Source organism: Psammomys obesus, unplaced genomic scaffold (genome assembly GCF_907164565.1).
Source record: "Psammomys obesus unplaced genomic scaffold, mPsaObe1.curated_primary_1811, whole genome shotgun sequence".
NCBI lineage: Eukaryota > Metazoa > Chordata > Mammalia > Rodentia > Muridae > Psammomys > Psammomys obesus.
The window spans coordinates 11,310,851-11,328,334 of NW_026596073.1; the positions used below are offsets into that span (position 1 = coordinate 11,310,851).

A 17,484-nucleotide genomic window follows, 5' to 3' on the forward strand; every position below is an offset into this window, starting at 1 on the left:
ACTACAGGTTGACATCAGATGCCTTCCTCTAGCAAACGCCATCTTGCTTTTTGAGTAAGGGCTTTTCACTGAACCTTAAGCCCACAACAAGGCTGTGACTAGCGACCCCAGCGGTCCTCCCGATTCTCTCTCCAGTGCTGGACTCAGGCACGTACCATGTGCTGGGGATCCAAACTCAGGTCCTCACGGTTATACAACCGTGTGCACTTTCTGAGTCACTTCCTAGCCCTGAAAGCAACTCTGAAAGCCCTTTTCTCCCGCGTGAGGCATCTTGACACTGCCAGAGTCAGCAAATAAAACTCCCAAGCTTTTGAGCTTTCTTAAATTCTATGTACAACATACTGATTGACTTCCAGACCAAAGTCAAATATAAATTAAACTCAGTTCAATTCTATGCTCATTTCCTTTCTCTACAAAACAAAAATTTTAACAAAAGCCGTAATAATGTCTAAAGAAACCCACTATCTTAAGAAAATGTTATCCTATTAAGGCACTGACGTGATAGACATTAAATATGACTTTTTTGAGATCAGCTGAGATTGGGCACGTTCAGGATGGTATGGCCATAGACTAAAAATGACTTTTTCAAACTTGAACAGCACCTGAAATTATCTGTCTAAATAAAAAAAAAGGTAACTTACATAGAATTAATCTTATGGTACTTCAAATTAACGTGAGTATATGTATGGACATAATCTAGATAATTACTTCATAGAAGAGTAATGTAGGGCTAGAGAGATGGCTCAGAGGTTAAGAGCACTATCTGCTCTTCTGGAGGTCATGAGTTCAATTCCCAGCAACCACACGGTGGCTCAGAACCATTTATAAGAAGGTCTGGTGCCCTCTTCTGGTGTGCAGGTCTACAGACAGAACATTGTACATACAATAAATAAATCTTTAACAAAATCAACCAACCAACCAACCAGACAACAACAAAACAGGCCTGTAATCCCAGCACTCAGGGAGGCAGGTGGATCTCTGTGAGTTCAAGGCCAGCCTGGTGTACAAAGCGAGGCCAGGACAGCCAGGACTACACAGAGAAACCCAGTCTTGGGAAAAAAAAAATAATGTCAATAATTAGGCTGAAACAACTCTACACTGAAATATAATCACTTCCATTAAGTAATTTCAAACAGGATACAAACAGATCATTACAACATAAGAGCTAAGTAACTGGATTTTTATTTCAATACACAGTATGAGAAATGAACTTGTAAATCAACTGAATTGTATGGAAAATGAAATAGCAAATAAATTAGACCCATGTTTAAAACAGAAGGTCAGCTAAATGTCCAAACCTAAGGCTATCATGGACACATCAATCCCAGTCTTCTTTAAAAAGTTGAAGTCTTTCAAATATAACTTTGCTATGAACTGGTCCATGGAGCAACAGCAAATGGGAATGCTCAACAGGGGTGGTGATCAGGGACACGTTTCCTATAAGAAAAAAAAAAAAATCATACAATTAAGAAAAAAAAGTTTTAACTATTTTAGACACTCACACATTCTCTAATGGCCCACTGCTTTGCTCATCTACAGAACACCTCAAAAAATGCAACCTGTACTTTCAGTTCTTCTTCTCATGTCTCTTCTCAACTTAATACAGGGTCAATTTTATTCCCTGCCACTCCACTAACACTGAATGTCAAAACGAATGTTGCTACAGTCCAGTTTTTAAAGTAAGTTATCTCCCTTGACCTATCATCATTTTGGCAGACTGTTTCTTCTAAGTATTCTTTTCACCTGGCATTGTGGGTACACGTTCACTTGGCCTTCCTTTTCCTCACGGGCATTCGTCCCACCCCAAAGCAGAACCAGCAAGGTATGAACTGTAACTTCTAAATCTGTGATCCCAAATCCTTCCTTTGTTAGATTTTTTGACACAGCAACATGAAGCAGACTGAGGCATTTCACTTGACCGCTTTTGTGTGAAAGCATTTTTAGAGAATTTAAAGTAACATTCTAAAGTGTGAACCTGAAAAAGAGCTTTGCTCAGTAAGTGCTTGACGATATCTGTATGAGCCAGGTGTGTGGCAATCTCAACACTTGAAGCCTAAGGGAGAGGATTCTGAATCTGAAGCCAGCCCAGGTCACACATCGAGACCATTTCCAAAAAACAGAACCACCAATCCAATCCATCTATATGAACCTGTATCCAGGAAAGTAAGCGGCCAGAATCATGCTGGTAAAAACACCTCAGATAGCCACAGGCCCCCCGATACTTGACCTTCATAAGCCTGGCTCTTTAACCCTTCCAATCCAAGTGTGTCTTTGGCTGTCCATACCTTTCCTCCTAAGCCTTTCTGATCTAAGAACTACGACGACATATTTAGATATGTTTGCATAATGCTCTACCAAAATATAACTGCTCCATTACAGATAATCAAGTAAACAGTTCCCTGGATTTTGTCTCATGTATGTTTTCCTAGGAGTGCAAGCACTCTAGTACCTTGGTGCTGCTTTGATAATGTTGTCCACGCGGAGAATCACCTCTGCTGCTTCAGCTGCACTGAGAAGAACCTGTCGCTTTACTTGGAAACTTTCTGTAATACCCAAGATTGCCATATCTCCAATAGTACCTTCTTTCATGTCTGAAAAGATAATTACAGTAACTTTAATAAGGTATTAAAGCATCTCCAATAACTTATAAAAGAACTAAAGCTGTTATTGCACCTAACTCCCTGATTCAGTTAGCAGACCAGTCTATTAAAGCACTCAAACAAAACTTGAAAAGTTTTTTTTTTTTTTTTTTTAATTGTAGTGGGAAACGGATCAATGACTCTGGTTAAGAGCATTTGCTCTTCTTAAAAAGGAACTGAATCAAGGATACCTGCATACACATGGTACACACAGACACCGATCTTTAATCCGAGCCTTTAGGAGGCAGGCAGACTCCAGGCTCGCCTGGTAAATACACAGCGAACTCATAAGGTAGAGAAGACCACACAGTGAAACCACATCTCAATAAAAAGGGGACTGGAGAAATGGCTCCACAGTTAAAAGAAGTGTGGTTTGACTACAAGTGCCCATATGGAATATCACAACCTTCTCCAATTCTAGCTCCAGGAGACCCCATGGCTGCTTCTGGCTTCCGCAGGCACCAGGTCTATCTGTGCTAGCTTATCAGCTACTTTTATTCATGTATTAGAAGTTTACTGTGTCAATGTTTGCTCTAAAATTAGATACTAGTGCTGTAAGCTCAACTTGCCTGCCCTAAATCAAACTTTCAATTCATTTTTTACCTCTTAGAGCAATGCTGTGAATATAAAATTAGAACATATATACAAAATACATTGTAATTACAAAAGCAAGTAGCACTGGCATCTTTTATACAGTTAAGAACTTTAAAAACAAAACAAAACCTTACTGCATAAGGAGGAAACCAACTACTGTTGCTTTGCTAAGTGGACATTACAACAAACTGCTTCTAACAAAACAAAATGAGCCAGGTGGCAGTGGCATGCTCCAGCTATTTCAGAACTCAGGATGCAGAGGCAAGCAGATCTGAGTTCAAGGCTAGCCTGATCTACAGAGAGTTCCAGGACAGCCAGGGATTCTCAAAGAAACGCTGTCTTGAAGCACAAACCGCAAACACTCTACCTTCTAAACAGTTATGTTTGTATGGATGGATTAGTACTGCCACAGCCTGACTCAGAAAAGCTTGTCTGCAGTGGGTGGCAGTTAGTGCAGAGACTTGTAAGTGGTCAAAGTACAGAAAATAAATGACCATTGAGTGCTTGGGCCAAAAGAGAACGAATGGGCAGACCACTCCCTTCAGGTATGAGACTACCACAGAAACAGAAGGAGAAAGAATGTAAGTGTTGCAGGATGAGGAACACTGAGAAATGCTACTTTCTGGACATGAGATACCCAGTGTGCCTGTGATTTCACAGCAGTAGTGGTCAACTGCACAGAACTAGGCCCATTAACACTCCATTATAGAGAAAAGGGGCTCATAAGGTCCCATCCCTCACTGAAAAACTACAGGCAGTTGCGAAGGATGAGTCCTAGGAGCCTCAATAAGGCGCGCCTTTATGCAAGTAAATAATCCACATAAGGGTTCAATGGCAAAGATGTTAATGAACAGCAGGAAGTGGAATATGACCAAAGTGCATGATGTGTGTTTGTATGTAGACAGATTTATACAAGGTCTATGTGTGCAATTTATTTTTTTATTTAAGAAATTACTTTCAAAAATGACTGCAAAAGCCCACTTGACTTCTTACCCAATCCAGCAGTTGTTCGGCCTTCACTGTGAGCAGCTCGGAGTCGGGCCACCAGATCTGCACTGTCATAGCCTGCATTGTCAGCTATGATGGTTGGCAACTGCAACATGAAAATGACAAATGACCACCAAGGACTACTAATTGTCTCTCACTTAAGAGATAGCTTTAAACGTATCTGAAAATCATATAAAAACCTACTTCCCTTTCTTCTTTTCTTTTTTTTAAGACAAGTTCTTACTAAACAAACAAAGCTAGTCTTACATTTGAGATCTTCTGACTTCAACCTCCCAAGTGCTGGGATTACAGGTAAACACCTGGCTGTCTCTTAGTAACTATTCATAGTTGAATATAAAATGTAGAATCAAAATGTAAAACATGGTGAGCCAATTCCTTTTTGTAATGGCAAGGAAAATATTTTTTGTCTAGAACAGAAAAACATTCAGTTTAAAATCAATGCCTGTGAAATCCATCTAGATCTCTTTTCATCGTTACCATTCTCAGTGCTTTAGCATAAGACTCCATTGCTACAGCTTCTTTTCCTGGGGTTGTACTGGCAAGTTTTGTCACAGCATGAGCCATCAGCATCTCAGAACAACCTACAAATTAAATCCAAAAATTTGTGTTATGCACTTAGCTGTCTGACTTCCCTTAAGGTATCTTCCTAAAATCAAAGGTGACATGATTAGTTTCTACAAGAGCCAATACATTCACTTATAAGTCATACATACTGTATGTCAAGAAACTAAGTACTAAACATTTTCCAAATACTTACCTCCTCCATAAACTGTTCTTGGATCTTTGACAGTTTGGGCAAGGACACAAAGGGCATCATGCAAAGATCTTTCAGCTTCATCCAAAATTTGTTGAGTGGCACCACGAAGCACAATGGTACAAGCCTCACCTAAAGTAAAATGTAATACGCCTAAGTCAGTTATCATATAGCCATATACCACAGAAACATTTGCATTCCATTATTTCTTAAGCACTAACTACAATTGGGTTTTGGAGCTGCAACGTTTTCTCTGCAAAAATCCATTTTCATAAGTTTTCCAAATGATCAAGAAAATATCTATGCTAAATGTATACATTTCAAAAAGGCACAGCAAATTATCAAACTGACTTCAAGACAATGAAACAAAGGAAAAAATAAGTACTCTCAAAATTTACATTTGTCCTTGTAAGATACATTATCAATCTTTATTCATGTGTGTACGTGTGGGGGTGCACGCGTGCACAGCAGTGAGACCAGGGTGTTGGCTCTCTCCTACTGTGTGCGTCCCAGAGAAGGAACCTAGGTTATCAGGCTTGGTACCCAGCACCTTCACCCACAGAGGCACTGTGCCAGCCTACAAGACGTTATTTTAGGACTATGGCAACTTTTCTTTCATTTCAAGAGGCCAGCAAAGACTTAGGTACTTAAGCCAAATTTTAAATACCCACTCACCGAGGGCAACCCCAGAAAAGTGAATGAGTTTGTCTTCTCCAATCATGACTTCTTCAATCAGTTTGCAACTTCCAAGCTTCACCAGTTCTGGGTGATCAAATGTAGAGGCGATTTCACCACCTACAGACATAAACACATTATTTGAAAGGCAGAGGCAGGCAGACCTCTATGAGCTGGAGGTGGTTATTGGATTGATTCTCTTATTTAAACATCTTTACTGTTTGGAAAATTAAAAACTCCGAAGAGATGTTGAATTCAAGTACAACTGTCTAACTCTGAAGGGCACAAAGTCTTCACTAAAGGTCTCTGTAACTTTATTTCAGACAAGGGGAACAAAGAACTGAAGTGCTCAGCAAAACAAACTAGTTAAGACTCAAGACTCGTTCTAAGCTCAAATTTGTTTATCTATGCCTAGAAAGTTAAGTCTTTATTTCCTACAGAAAGAACTCCACAGCAATGGCAAACCTAGTATGTGTGTGTGTGTATATATATATGTGTATACACATGTATGTATGTATATATATATTTCAGGTTAGGTATATAAATTTCTAACCTGAAACCCCAAATGTGCAACATTTAAGAATGAAAATGACATCAGTGTAAAATTCTGTGCCTGAACTTATGCAACAGACCAGTGAAAAAGCAAGTCAACCAAAAGCACTGCACAAAGTACCTTCTCTCTGTATAAGGTATACAAGTCTAAAAAAATAAACTTTATATTTAGACTCGGGTCCTATCCCCAAGTTATCTTATTATGCATAATCAAACACCTCGCTCCACACCCTCAAAATCCATTCTGTGAGAAACTTCTGAATATCAAGCATTTCAAATATAGAGAAAACTGCCTGTAATCCTGGAACAAGCAAGACAGTTCAGGAGGTAAACATACTTGCCACAGAGCCTGATAACCTAGGTTGGGACCCGAGACTCACAAGGTAAGAGGAGAATCAACTCTGTATGTCATCCTCTGACCTCCACATGCAAGCCACATGCACCCAACGCATGACAGCAATCAAATCAATCAATGTAGTTCTTCAATGTAATTAAAGACATAATTCAGGGGCTGGAGCGATGGCTTGATGGTTAAGAGCACTGTATGCTCTTCCAAAGGACCCAGGTTCAATTCCCAGCACCCAGATGGCAGCTCACAACTGTCTGTAATGCCAATTCCACGGGATCTGACACCTTCACAATAATGCACATAAAATAAAAATTAAAAAATGACAATTCAGAATAAGTATATACTCTTAGCTCTTTAATGGATTTCTTCATATTTTCAATGCATTACACAGTAAAGCTCGATAAATTCAAGAATGTAATTATACTTACTAGAAACTAATGCCTTTTTCCATACCTGTGACAAGAGCTAGGCGCTCCACACCTGCAAAATCTGCATGCTCAATAGCCATGACACCAGCAGCACCGAAGAGTTGTTCAGGATAATTATAAATTAACTGTCTGCAAACACAAGAATTTTATGCTCAAAATGGTCATTTCTCAAGACGAATTACATTAGAATGCAAAATCTGCAGGTATTTTACTTCACCAGAAATTTAAAAAGCCTCATGATCTATGCTCAACCCTTGAGTCTCAAATGATGAGAACCTACTCCCACAAGTTGTCCTCTGACCTCCATAGAATAAGCAAAAAAAAAGAAATTAAAACCAGAAACTGAAACCAGTACTCTATAGCAATGAAATAATCCAAGTTTTCGATAGAACTATAACTACTTAAGAGTCTCCTTAACACAGATTTGTTTGTCAGACTCCAGGTAAAGTCAACTGAGATGCAGTTATTAAATCAAAAATTCTGGAAACAATTCATCAGATTTAAGTCACCCGCTGTCCTGAGTATCCATCAGGAGAAATCTGGCATTGCTCTACTCTGCCACACAAGTGTATGGATCACCAGCCTGTCTGGTGGATAGACACGGTGATCTTCCTACCTGTCAGTCACTTAATAGCCCTCTGCACTAAGATCAGTGTTACCTCAGTTTGTTCAGCAGTGCTACATTAAATGACCATGCCCAACTAATTTAGCCTAACTTCACACTTCATCAAGCACTGCAGTACAATCAAGTATTGAGAACAGTGCAATAAGGGACTAAGGACTCTCGAAACATGTAAAACTTGCCTTTGAACTTAACAGTCCACTCTGAGTTTATGTAAATCTTAGCTGACTGGGTGAATTGCAGCAGCAATCTATAATTTTTAGTAAAACCATGTGCAGCATTTTCTAACAATAAGTAATTTGATAGGCAATAAAATTTTCCTAAGAAAAAGTTAAAAAGTTAACTTTAGATTACACAGACCTGTTAATAAAGCAATTTATTCCATGCTTAAGAATACGTTCAACTTTCTCCTTCATCTTTTCCTTTTCTGCATGTTCTATTTCTGCAACCTTTGCCGTGGAATCAACTCTTACCCGAGAGCCAAATATCTAAGATAAAAGACATAAAGGCAGCATTACATTTCAGTCCTCTTAAAAAAAAAAATTCTATTAAGTGTTTTTCAGTATTATATACATATATATATATATTTATATGGGTGCATTAACTGTATATAAGGTATACAAGTCTAAAAAAATAAACTTTATATTTAGACTAAATTCAAATTGTTTAGTTTAACTCCTAAGTTTACACCAACCAACAACAGAATTTCAAGAAATGTAGCCACATACCTTTATTTTGTCTGTATCCATTCCAGTATTTGCAATAAGAATTTTAGCATTTTCAATTCTCTTTGGTTGATTTACTCCAATTTTTTTATCCAACAGAAAACCTGCAACATAAAGATGGTAATAAATACTTTTAAGGATAGACTAATAAACCTACAAAGTTGTCTATGTTACCAAATTGATAATTCAAATAATGCATTTTAAAGTTCAATGTACCATGTTCTCAGGATCTAAAATCATTCCATTTTAGCAGTGGTCACAAACATCAACCCATTATTTAAAATACATTTGAAAATCAGAACCTGCAGAGTTGGAGACAGCTCAGTGGTTTACAGCACCTCTTATGGAGGACCTAAGTTCAACTCCTAGCACCCATGTGGTGGCTCAAAGGCATCCATAATTCCAGTTCTAAGGGATCCAATACCATTTCCTGAGCTCCACGGACACCAGGAATGCACATGGCATAGACATATATGTAGGCAAAACACCAATACACATTAATAAAGCAGTAAATAACTAAAAAAGAGAATACACACAGGCAATCTTACAGCATTTGCACAGAATCAAAACATATCACCCTGAAAATTTTTTGTATACATAAGACAAGAATCTATAGACTACAATGTAAATTTTTCTACATTTAAGTTCATTTTTACTACCTTAAAACCAACATGACACAACAAGCAATAAAGATTCAAAATCAAAGGAGACAGAAGCCAGCCTGTTTACATAGCAAGTTCCAGAAAAGCCAGGGCAACATAACAGATAACCTACTCCACAAAAATAAAAGACAACTCTGCCTAGCAGTAAAATGAAAACATCATCAACAATGCAACTAGATAAGCCTGATTCCAATCATGCACTTGCCCCTTAGCAACTTCCACTGAGTGTCAAATTATGTATAACTAAAAGCAGCCTTTTTGATCCAGCAGCATCATATGACATAGTACTGAGCACATTCATTCATATGCTGCTTTCAGACATGTAATAAACTTTTAGCTTATTAAGCCCATCTTCTGCTTTCTGCTTAATCTCGTCCTCACTTACCAGATCATTACAAGAACTACAGGATTAATGTTCCAATCGGAATTCCTGCCATGGAATGCACACAAATGGGGAGCAGTATGAGCCACTGTTATGAGGCTCTTCCCCTCCCTACCTGGCAGACCAATAGAAACACTAAAGAGCCTTTGCATATTAATATAATCAAAAGATTTTCAGAATTGCATAAAACAAACGGCGTAAGACACACAGCAAAACCAGGAGTCCAAATTACTTGTAGAAACAAGCTACATAGCACAACCTGACTCTTTTTACTCCTTTTAAGACAATGCCAAACAGTGGCAGCAGTGGTGTATGCCTTTTTATCCCAGCACTTAGGAGGGGCAGGGGCAGCCAGGTCTACAAAGTGAGTTCCAGGACAACTAGGGTTACACAGAGAAACCCTGCCTCGAAAAGCCAAAAACCAAACCAAACCAAACCAAACCAAAAAAAAAAAAAAAAAAGGAAGTAAATAGTATGAAGACACTAAAAATCGTCTGCCCTACAAATGACACTAAGAAACAGTATATCCAAGACTCAATCCTCAATAACCACACCCCTATATATTAACCACATATCATCAATTAAAGAAACATCGACAACATATTTTACTTAAAACAAAACGTGAGCTGGAGAGATAGCTCAGATGTTGAGAGTGGTTACTGCTCAGAAGACATGAGACTGGCTCCCAGCACCCACACTGGAGTGGTTCACACCAGCCTGCAACTCCACCTTGAGCAGAATGACTGTCTCTGGCCACTGACATGCACACACAGTCAGATATAAACACGCACAGGATTTAAAATAATCTTGGAAAGAAAAGTTCTCCTGGGGCTAACAACGTAGCTCAGTTAAAAGCTATTTACTCATCACTCACAAAGCCCAGGATGGATCCCCAGCACTACATAAAACCAGGAGTGGTTGGTGTACACTTGCAATCTCAGAGTTTGGACAACGACGGCAGAAGGAACAGAAGTTTAAGGTTATCCTTGGCTACACACAACAGCCAAGTTCAAGGCCACCACTAACCAAGCATGACTATGTTTAAAAAGAAGTAACAGGGCCTGAAGAGATGGCTCAGTAGTTAATGGCACTTGCTATTTGATGAAGCCCTGGGTTTGGTTTCCTCTACCCAAATGGTGACTCACAGCCATTTCTAACCCTTTTTCTGACCTCCATGAGCACCAGTCATGCACTTGGCACACATACATGTTGGCTAAATACAGAATAATTCTAAAACTTTCTCATTAAAAATGACAAAAGCCAGTAAGATAATCAAACAAACCCCCTTTATCTCCAACAATTTTCTAATTAAATAATTTGACTTATCTAGACTTCTTGGAAAATACATGCAGTATCATTTGGGAACAGCTTTTAGTAAAGCTGTAATTTCTCTACTATTAGCAAATGACTACATGTGTAAAATCTAGAAACTAAGATGATGCTGAAATAGTGTGGAAGGTAATACATACTGTCACCACAACAAATTGATTTAAAATGACAAAAATGGTTGAGTGGTTCTTAAAGACAAGTTTTCTGGCTTTGCAGTATCATAAGAAGCAGTATACAGATGGGTATACTCAGCACACATACATACCTTCATCTAAATAGGAGTCTGCCAGACTCCCGCCTAGTTTCTTGATGACATGAATCGCCTCCAGATTACCAGAGCCTTTCAATCTGAGAACAGCTTCTACAGCTAACTTAGTGAAGTGGTCCTTGTGATGAGTAAGGAGTTTTGAGGATAACGTTGTTCCTGCAATATTCATTAAATCTTTCCGGAATTTTTCTTCATTAGAACTAGTAAAACCATCAAACAAAAGAAAACCTGTTATTAAAATTATCCAAATATATTAAGTATACTTTACTTTTTAAAAATTTACCTAAGTACTTGATCCTAACCAGTCCTCTAGAATCCCCCAAATCAAGACATAAACAATGGGATACCATCTTTCCTACCAGCCAGCCAAACTCGGTGAGGCATAAGTAAGCCAGACTATCAAATGTTGTCAAGAATGTGGGGAAACAATATTTGGGACACACCCAGCATGAACAGAAATCATTTCTGGAGGTTTATTTGGTAATATACATAAATGTAAACTAAATATGTACCTATCTTTGGACTTAGCAATTCCACTTTCAGAAAAATTTCTTGAGTAACAAATTTCATTATCATAAAGCTGAAACTTTCCAAGAGCAGACAGTTTAAGGAAATTTCACCAGTCCTATACTAAAGCACCTAAGAACTTATGTTGCAGGGAACATATCATCACCCAGAAACAGACTGGTTATCAACCAGTTAAAAGAGAGTAAAAATCCATGCCTGTAATCCCAGTACCTGGTAGGCAGAGGCAGGAGGATCTGTGTGAATCTGAGGCTAGTGAGAGCCCAGCTTTGGAACACAGGAGGTGATAAAGGCTAACTCTGGGAAGGTGACATGGGCTTTAGCTGCTAAGATAGGGCAAGGTAGCAAGATCATGCTCATCCATGTTTCTCATGGCTCTCTAGATTATACTTTCCCAAAGGGGTTTGGCTATACTAACCCATGATCCACTGAAGACAACAAAAGGGCCTCTCTCGCTGCTTTTGTGGCTTCTCTCCAACCTGCGATGATGGTCTGTGGATGTATCTTTTTTGCAATTAAAGATTCTGCTTCCTGTCAATAAACAAATATACACAAGCAATAAAGGATTCTATTCCTACTCAAAAGCAGTCACAACAATAAGGTCAAAGTGTTCAGTTGCTCTTACCCGGAGTAGCTCTGCTGCTAAAACAGTGACAGAGGTAGTGCCATCACCAACTTCATCATCTTGAACCCTTGACATATCTAGGAAAAAAAGCAACATTATTTTTCCACATTACCAAATTCTTTTAAAACATCCACAACAAATCTAAACCCCACTTATAAGAGGTTCCATATACAACAAAGTTTGGGAAACATTTAAGTTCCAAACACCTGAGCTCGAATATGCTCTCCCAATTTCATGGAAACTTAATCCTTAATCTTTTTCTGTCTCACCCATGTTATGCCTTCTGTCACATTATGACAACAGCAGAAAGGACCTCAACAGAAAGGGCCCACTTCTCAGTTTAGCCAAACATATTTGTATCATTTAAAAATTATCTAGTTTGTGGTTGTAGCACCCCCATACGGACTATGGAAACAATAATTCTGAAACTCATTTGCATAATGACAAATGTCAATGACTATTATCATTTAATTAGTTGCCACAACCTATCAGGAAATAAGTTATTGCAAAATATTGATGAAATAGATCTTCAGACTCACCAACTAAAACTTTAGCTGCTGGATTGTCAACACCAATGTTTTTGAGAATGGTGGCACCATCATTGGTTACCATTAGAGCAGCATCTCGTCCACTGCTTAGAAGAATTTTGTCCTGAAAGGATATTTGTGTCAAATTAACACTTTCTGAATGCCAAGAATCAGCAAGTGCACTCAGCTGTATGTTGCTGACTAAGAAACACTCTGGATGGTTATCTGGCTGCCACACGCCTTCAATGAATATAGCCTATAGCCAAACCTCAGTGTGCACCTAACAACCTTAGAAGTGCAGGCAATACAAACTAGCTTTGCTGCAGCACCATGACAGACAGCACTGGAAACAGATGTCCATTAGCAAAGTTAGAAGCAGACCCCAGAATACTGCCAGGCAGTTAAACTATAACATACTAAAAACAAACTCTCTGTTAACCAAAACACTGGTTAAAAAAAAAAAATCAGTATTAAAGCTAAAAAAGTAATTTATACATATAAAAAGAGGTAGCACAAACGCTAAAAACAGCACACTAAAGCACACCAACAGCATGCGCACATGAACAAAAACAGTATCTGTTATTTTAAAAATGTGGTGCAAGAACACATGACACTCATTCATACGGGAACAGAAAAATACTAGCAGGTTTTGCATCCAAATGACAACACTTGTTGCCACTAGAGAGAGATGTGGGATTGGGAGGTGGTGATACAGGAGGAAGACTTTTTATAAAGCTTTGGATTACAAACATAAAAAAAATACTAATAACATTTGCAACAAAGGCATTAAACCATTATTAAAACTTGCATACACGCGCGCGCGCACACGTGCACACACACACATTTTTTCCAGCCACTGTCAACACAAGACTACAGGAAAACAAACAAAAGAAACCTGTATAATTTTCCTACTTTTCTTACCATGCCCTTCGGTCCCAAAGTGCTCTTTACCAAGTCTCCAATGGCGATGGCACCAATAAAGGATGACTTAAATTATAAAAGGAAAAAAAAATCAGAAAAGGTGATCAAAATTTAGAGCAAAGTACGATGTTATCATTTCAAAGAGGCAGAAGGGGCTTACCAGGCGAGCTGTCTCTGCTCTCTCTTCATCAGCTCCAGCCTTGAAGATATTAACAGGTGCAAGGGAAAGGGACGCCTAAAAGGGGAAAACAAAGATACTCCGCTCGAAGGCCAGTACGCTTTAACACGTATCCAGGGCTTCTCAGTTAGGTAGACTGCCTAAAGGGAAATTAGTTTACAGTAGGAAAATTTCAGAACATCACGGGAACGGGCATTTATTTAAAGGGCGAGGGACTTACACGTGGGAGCCAGGAATACATCATCCCATCGACCAGCTGGTGTGGATGACTAAAGGCATTAAGACGGGGGCAAGCAGCGATCACTGTACAGCGGCACTAAACAACCAAGAGGCAACCCTCCATCTTCCCCAGGCCTGCCCCGCCACCCGCCCTTCCTGCCCCGCCCCACAGAGGGCGGGGTTCACAAGAGAACTAGAAACTTCTTCGCTTGGGGAGAGGCCCCGGGGGTCGTCGGAGTCCCCTAACGGTGGAAAGACCTGACCTTCCAGAGATGCTGGCTTAGGGAGCACTCGCCCTTCCAGCCCCCGTAGAGCGCTCGGGTCTGCGGGGCTCACGCAGGCCTCATGGCGGGCCCGGGCCATGTGCGGCCGGCCCAGGAGATGGCCGCAGAGGGCCTGCGACTTCGGTTAGGTAAGAGGAGCACCGGGGAGGCAGGACACACGGGGATCCCAGTGAGGCGGGGCAGTGGTCGCGGGCCGAAAGCTAGGCTCACCATGGTTCCGACGAACTCAGCGCAGAGGATATCTCACGAGCCGCGCCGGGATGGCAGCCGGGGGAGAGGAAGGCGGAAGTGACGACACGCTCCACCGCAGGGGGCGGGGCCGGCCTGCGCAGTTTCCGCCTCCTGCGTGGCGGGCCGGAAGCGTAGCTTCTCATTGTGGAAGGGGCGGGGCTTCGGCTCGCGTTCCGCCCAGTGGCGAAAAAGTCTGGAGAAGTGGGAGGCGACGGAGCCAGGCTGCTTTAGAGTAGAACAAAGAGGCTGAGAGTGCGCGGGTTGCCACAGAAACGGAGTTCCTGCCTACGTATATTTTTACATTTAGACTTTAAAATTTTAAGGTCAGATGTACAGTTGCAAGTGTTACATACTAATCATTTCCATAATTTACTGTCCTCGGAAGCAACCATTCAATTTTTCGTGCTTTCTTTTTATTTGGGGAGGGTTTCCTTACCAGCTGACTACTAAATAATACTTTAATACTTTTATTTTAAGCATTATTATTATAAGGGAATCCTCATTTAGTTTTTTAGACAGGGCCTTAACTTGTATAGCTCCTGCTTAGCTTGAAACTCGAGATAGAGACCAGGATGGCCACTCCGGGATCCACCTGCCACTGCAGGTATTAAAGGCAGGCGCCACTACTCCTGGAGTTCTTTTCATTTAATTTTAAAACGCTGTAATTGGATATTAACTGCCCAGGGCAAAGGCTAGTGAGTCTTAGCTGAGACTTATTTATTGGTCCTGGTTATCCAATTCGGATGACCCTCTTCCTTTTGCTTTCCTATGACATGCCGTCTCAGTAGAAATAAAGATCAGGTCCCAAATATTTCAGCTTATTAAAAATAGTTTTTCTATTTATTCTTGACACCCTAGAGTACCTAAAGCAAAACCTCAATGCTTTAAAAAGATACTAGTTTTTTTTTTTTTTTTATCCACCAGTAACATTTCTCTCTTTGATCACTTAGAAAGTACCTGTGTTTCTGACACTTGACGACACGAAGGCATTTTCAATTCTTAGTTATTTCTACCTTCAGATATAGTAAGTTCATCTATAGTGGGTTGGCATGCTATGGAGAGTCAAATGCAGTTGTCAACTGCTTTTCAAGTTTTAAGTAGTTAAAAATAATACTTCTGTGTGCATATGTGAACAAATGTGGACCTTGGAGGAGAACTTGGAGAAATCAGTTTTGTCCTGCGATCACATAGATGTGGAGGAAGGTTGTAAGGCTCAACAGCCTGCTGTGTGTGTGTGTGTGTGTGTGTGTGTGTTCACATGTTCACATGTGTGTGTAGGTGCTGGCAGAAACCAAAAGAGGGCATCAGACCTCTGGACCTGGAGCAGTGAGCAGCCCAAACCTGGTGCTGGGAATTTAACTCAGGTTCTCTGTAAGAGCTGTTAGTGCTCTTAACTGCTGAGCCATCCTCCCAAGTGCCCATCCAATGTTTTTATAGTCTTGGGTCCGCAGAGCCTACAATAGCCATTATTTTAAATAAGTTGGTGACCCCTGGTTTACACTATCCTAAGGTCCAATACAATAAGGGGTGTGTTCAGGCCCAACAAATTATTATTTAAAATTTATCAGTTTTCTGTTGCCGGAAATTTTTCTTCGGAAGTTTGTGTGTGTGTTTTGTTTTTGAGATGGGGTTTCTTCATGTAGCCCTGGCTGTCCTGGAACTAGCCTTGTAGACCAAGCTGCTGGCCTCCAACTCACAGAGATCTGCCTGCCTCTGCCTCCTAGAAAGTATTTTAATGTGCAGATCCCACGTGGTATTTGGAAGCGAGTCACACTGAGAAGCTAATGTACCTGCACATTTTCAAAGGCTGCCTTTTTTGTAGACAAATTAGGTACTAGGAGATATTTACTATCCTATCCAGTGGGTGGCAGGCAAACTTAAGATTGTGGCTGGAGGGCTACCGATGCCCCCTCACTGTTAAGACTTTAGAAAAGTAGGTAATAAGGACAATTGGATTTGCACCTGGAGACAGGCCCTGTCATCCTGGAGATCTGAGAAAAGAGGTGGCCAGGAATCTCCTGGAATGGGGGCTCTAGAGACTTTTGTCCTTTCTTCTTTGCTCATCTTTGGTCTCTTCCTCCTTTCCCCCCTTTCCCTTCACATCATGCCTCTCCCACACCTGAGAGGTTAAACACCCAACCTCTAAAACCAAGCTACATGAATTTGAATTTCAACTTGTTTTTGCAAGCAGTTTTATAATGTTGGGTGTCCACAGGCACTCTAAATAGATTGACTGAACACTATTTTGAAAAGTCCCACCAGGTGAATGTATCATTTTAGCTCCAAAATGTTCAAACTTCTCTTAGCTTTTTATATATGAATTGTGTAACAATTTGTATTGGGTATGTCTCAGGGTCCACAGCAGTAATGAGACAGTGGGAACCATCTTCCATGGACCATCTTTTTGTGTATTCCTCTCTTCTTTTACTCCTCAGGTTTTCTCTTAGCTCTTCCACACCCTGTCTTTGTGACCTCCCCCTGTCACCCTCAATCATTCTTCTCTGTGGTTAGAATTCCTTTCACTGAATTCTGTAAATTGATCACCCCTAGTTATATTACCTCTGTGCCTCAACTTCCTGGTGTACGAAATGGACATAATGAGAATACATATCTCACAAAAGCAAGACTAAACTGCTTAGAGGGTGCCTGGGGCTATAGGCAGCTCTATTTAGGTTACCTGTAACTCCCAATAGTTTGTAAAACATTGTTTCCACATTTGGTATACTTAGGACTTGCAAAGCTCTGTAGTATAAGGTTATTTATAGAGGTGACTTGGGGAAAAGAATGGAGTCACTATCTAGAGCAGCAGTTCTTAGCCTTCCTAATGCTGTGCACCTTTAATACTGTTGCTCATGTTGTGGTGATCCCCCCCCCAACCATAAGATAATTTTCGTTGCTACTTCATAACTGCAATTTTTCTACTGTTACGAATTGGAAATATCTGTTTTCTGATGGTCTTAGGCAATCCCTGTGAAAGGGTTATTCAA

The 17,484-nt window shown here is 40.2% G+C and overlaps 1 protein-coding gene across 2 annotated transcripts; it reads right to left on the reverse strand.

The window, feature by feature from the left end:
• Positions 1-1,166: 1,166 nt before the first annotated feature.
• On the reverse strand, positions 1,167-14,556 carry Cct2 (chaperonin containing TCP1 subunit 2). 2 transcript variants are annotated; one of them, XM_055626136.1, is made up of 16 exons: positions 14,477-14,556; positions 13,746-13,820; positions 13,586-13,651; positions 12,677-12,788; positions 12,138-12,214; positions 11,931-12,043; positions 10,985-11,187; positions 8,350-8,450; positions 7,982-8,109; positions 7,025-7,128; positions 5,671-5,790; positions 4,999-5,127; positions 4,719-4,822; positions 4,227-4,326; positions 2,450-2,591; positions 1,167-1,437 (listed from the first exon to the last, which is right to left on the reverse strand). In XM_055626136.1, exons 1-16 carry the CDS (start codon positions 14,477-14,479, stop codon positions 1,407-1,409), a joined length of 1,608 nt encoding a protein of 535 aa, XP_055482111.1. In that variant the 5' UTR covers positions 14,480-14,556; the 3' UTR covers positions 1,167-1,406. The 2 variants fall into 2 exon arrangements, with proteins under 2 accessions (XP_055482111.1, XP_055482109.1); XM_055626134.1 differs by lacking the exon at positions 14,477-14,556 and adding an exon at positions 13,984-14,028.
• Between the last annotated feature and the right edge of the window lie 2,928 nt (positions 14,557-17,484).

Bases quoted from the DNA above. Each gene is read 5' to 3' on its own strand.
- Cct2 (XM_055626134.1), bottom strand. From the start codon at position 14,007: ATGATGTATTCCTGGCTCCCACGT. The intron at 13,821-13,983 runs GTAAGTCCCTCG...TTCCCCTTTTAG, and splicing joins TGTATTCCTGGCTCCCACGT to GCGTCCCTTTCCCTTGCACC. The intron at 2,592-4,226 runs GTAAGAAGTCAA...TTATCTTTTCAG, and splicing joins CCGAACAACTGCTGGATTGG to ACATGAAAGAAGGTACTATT.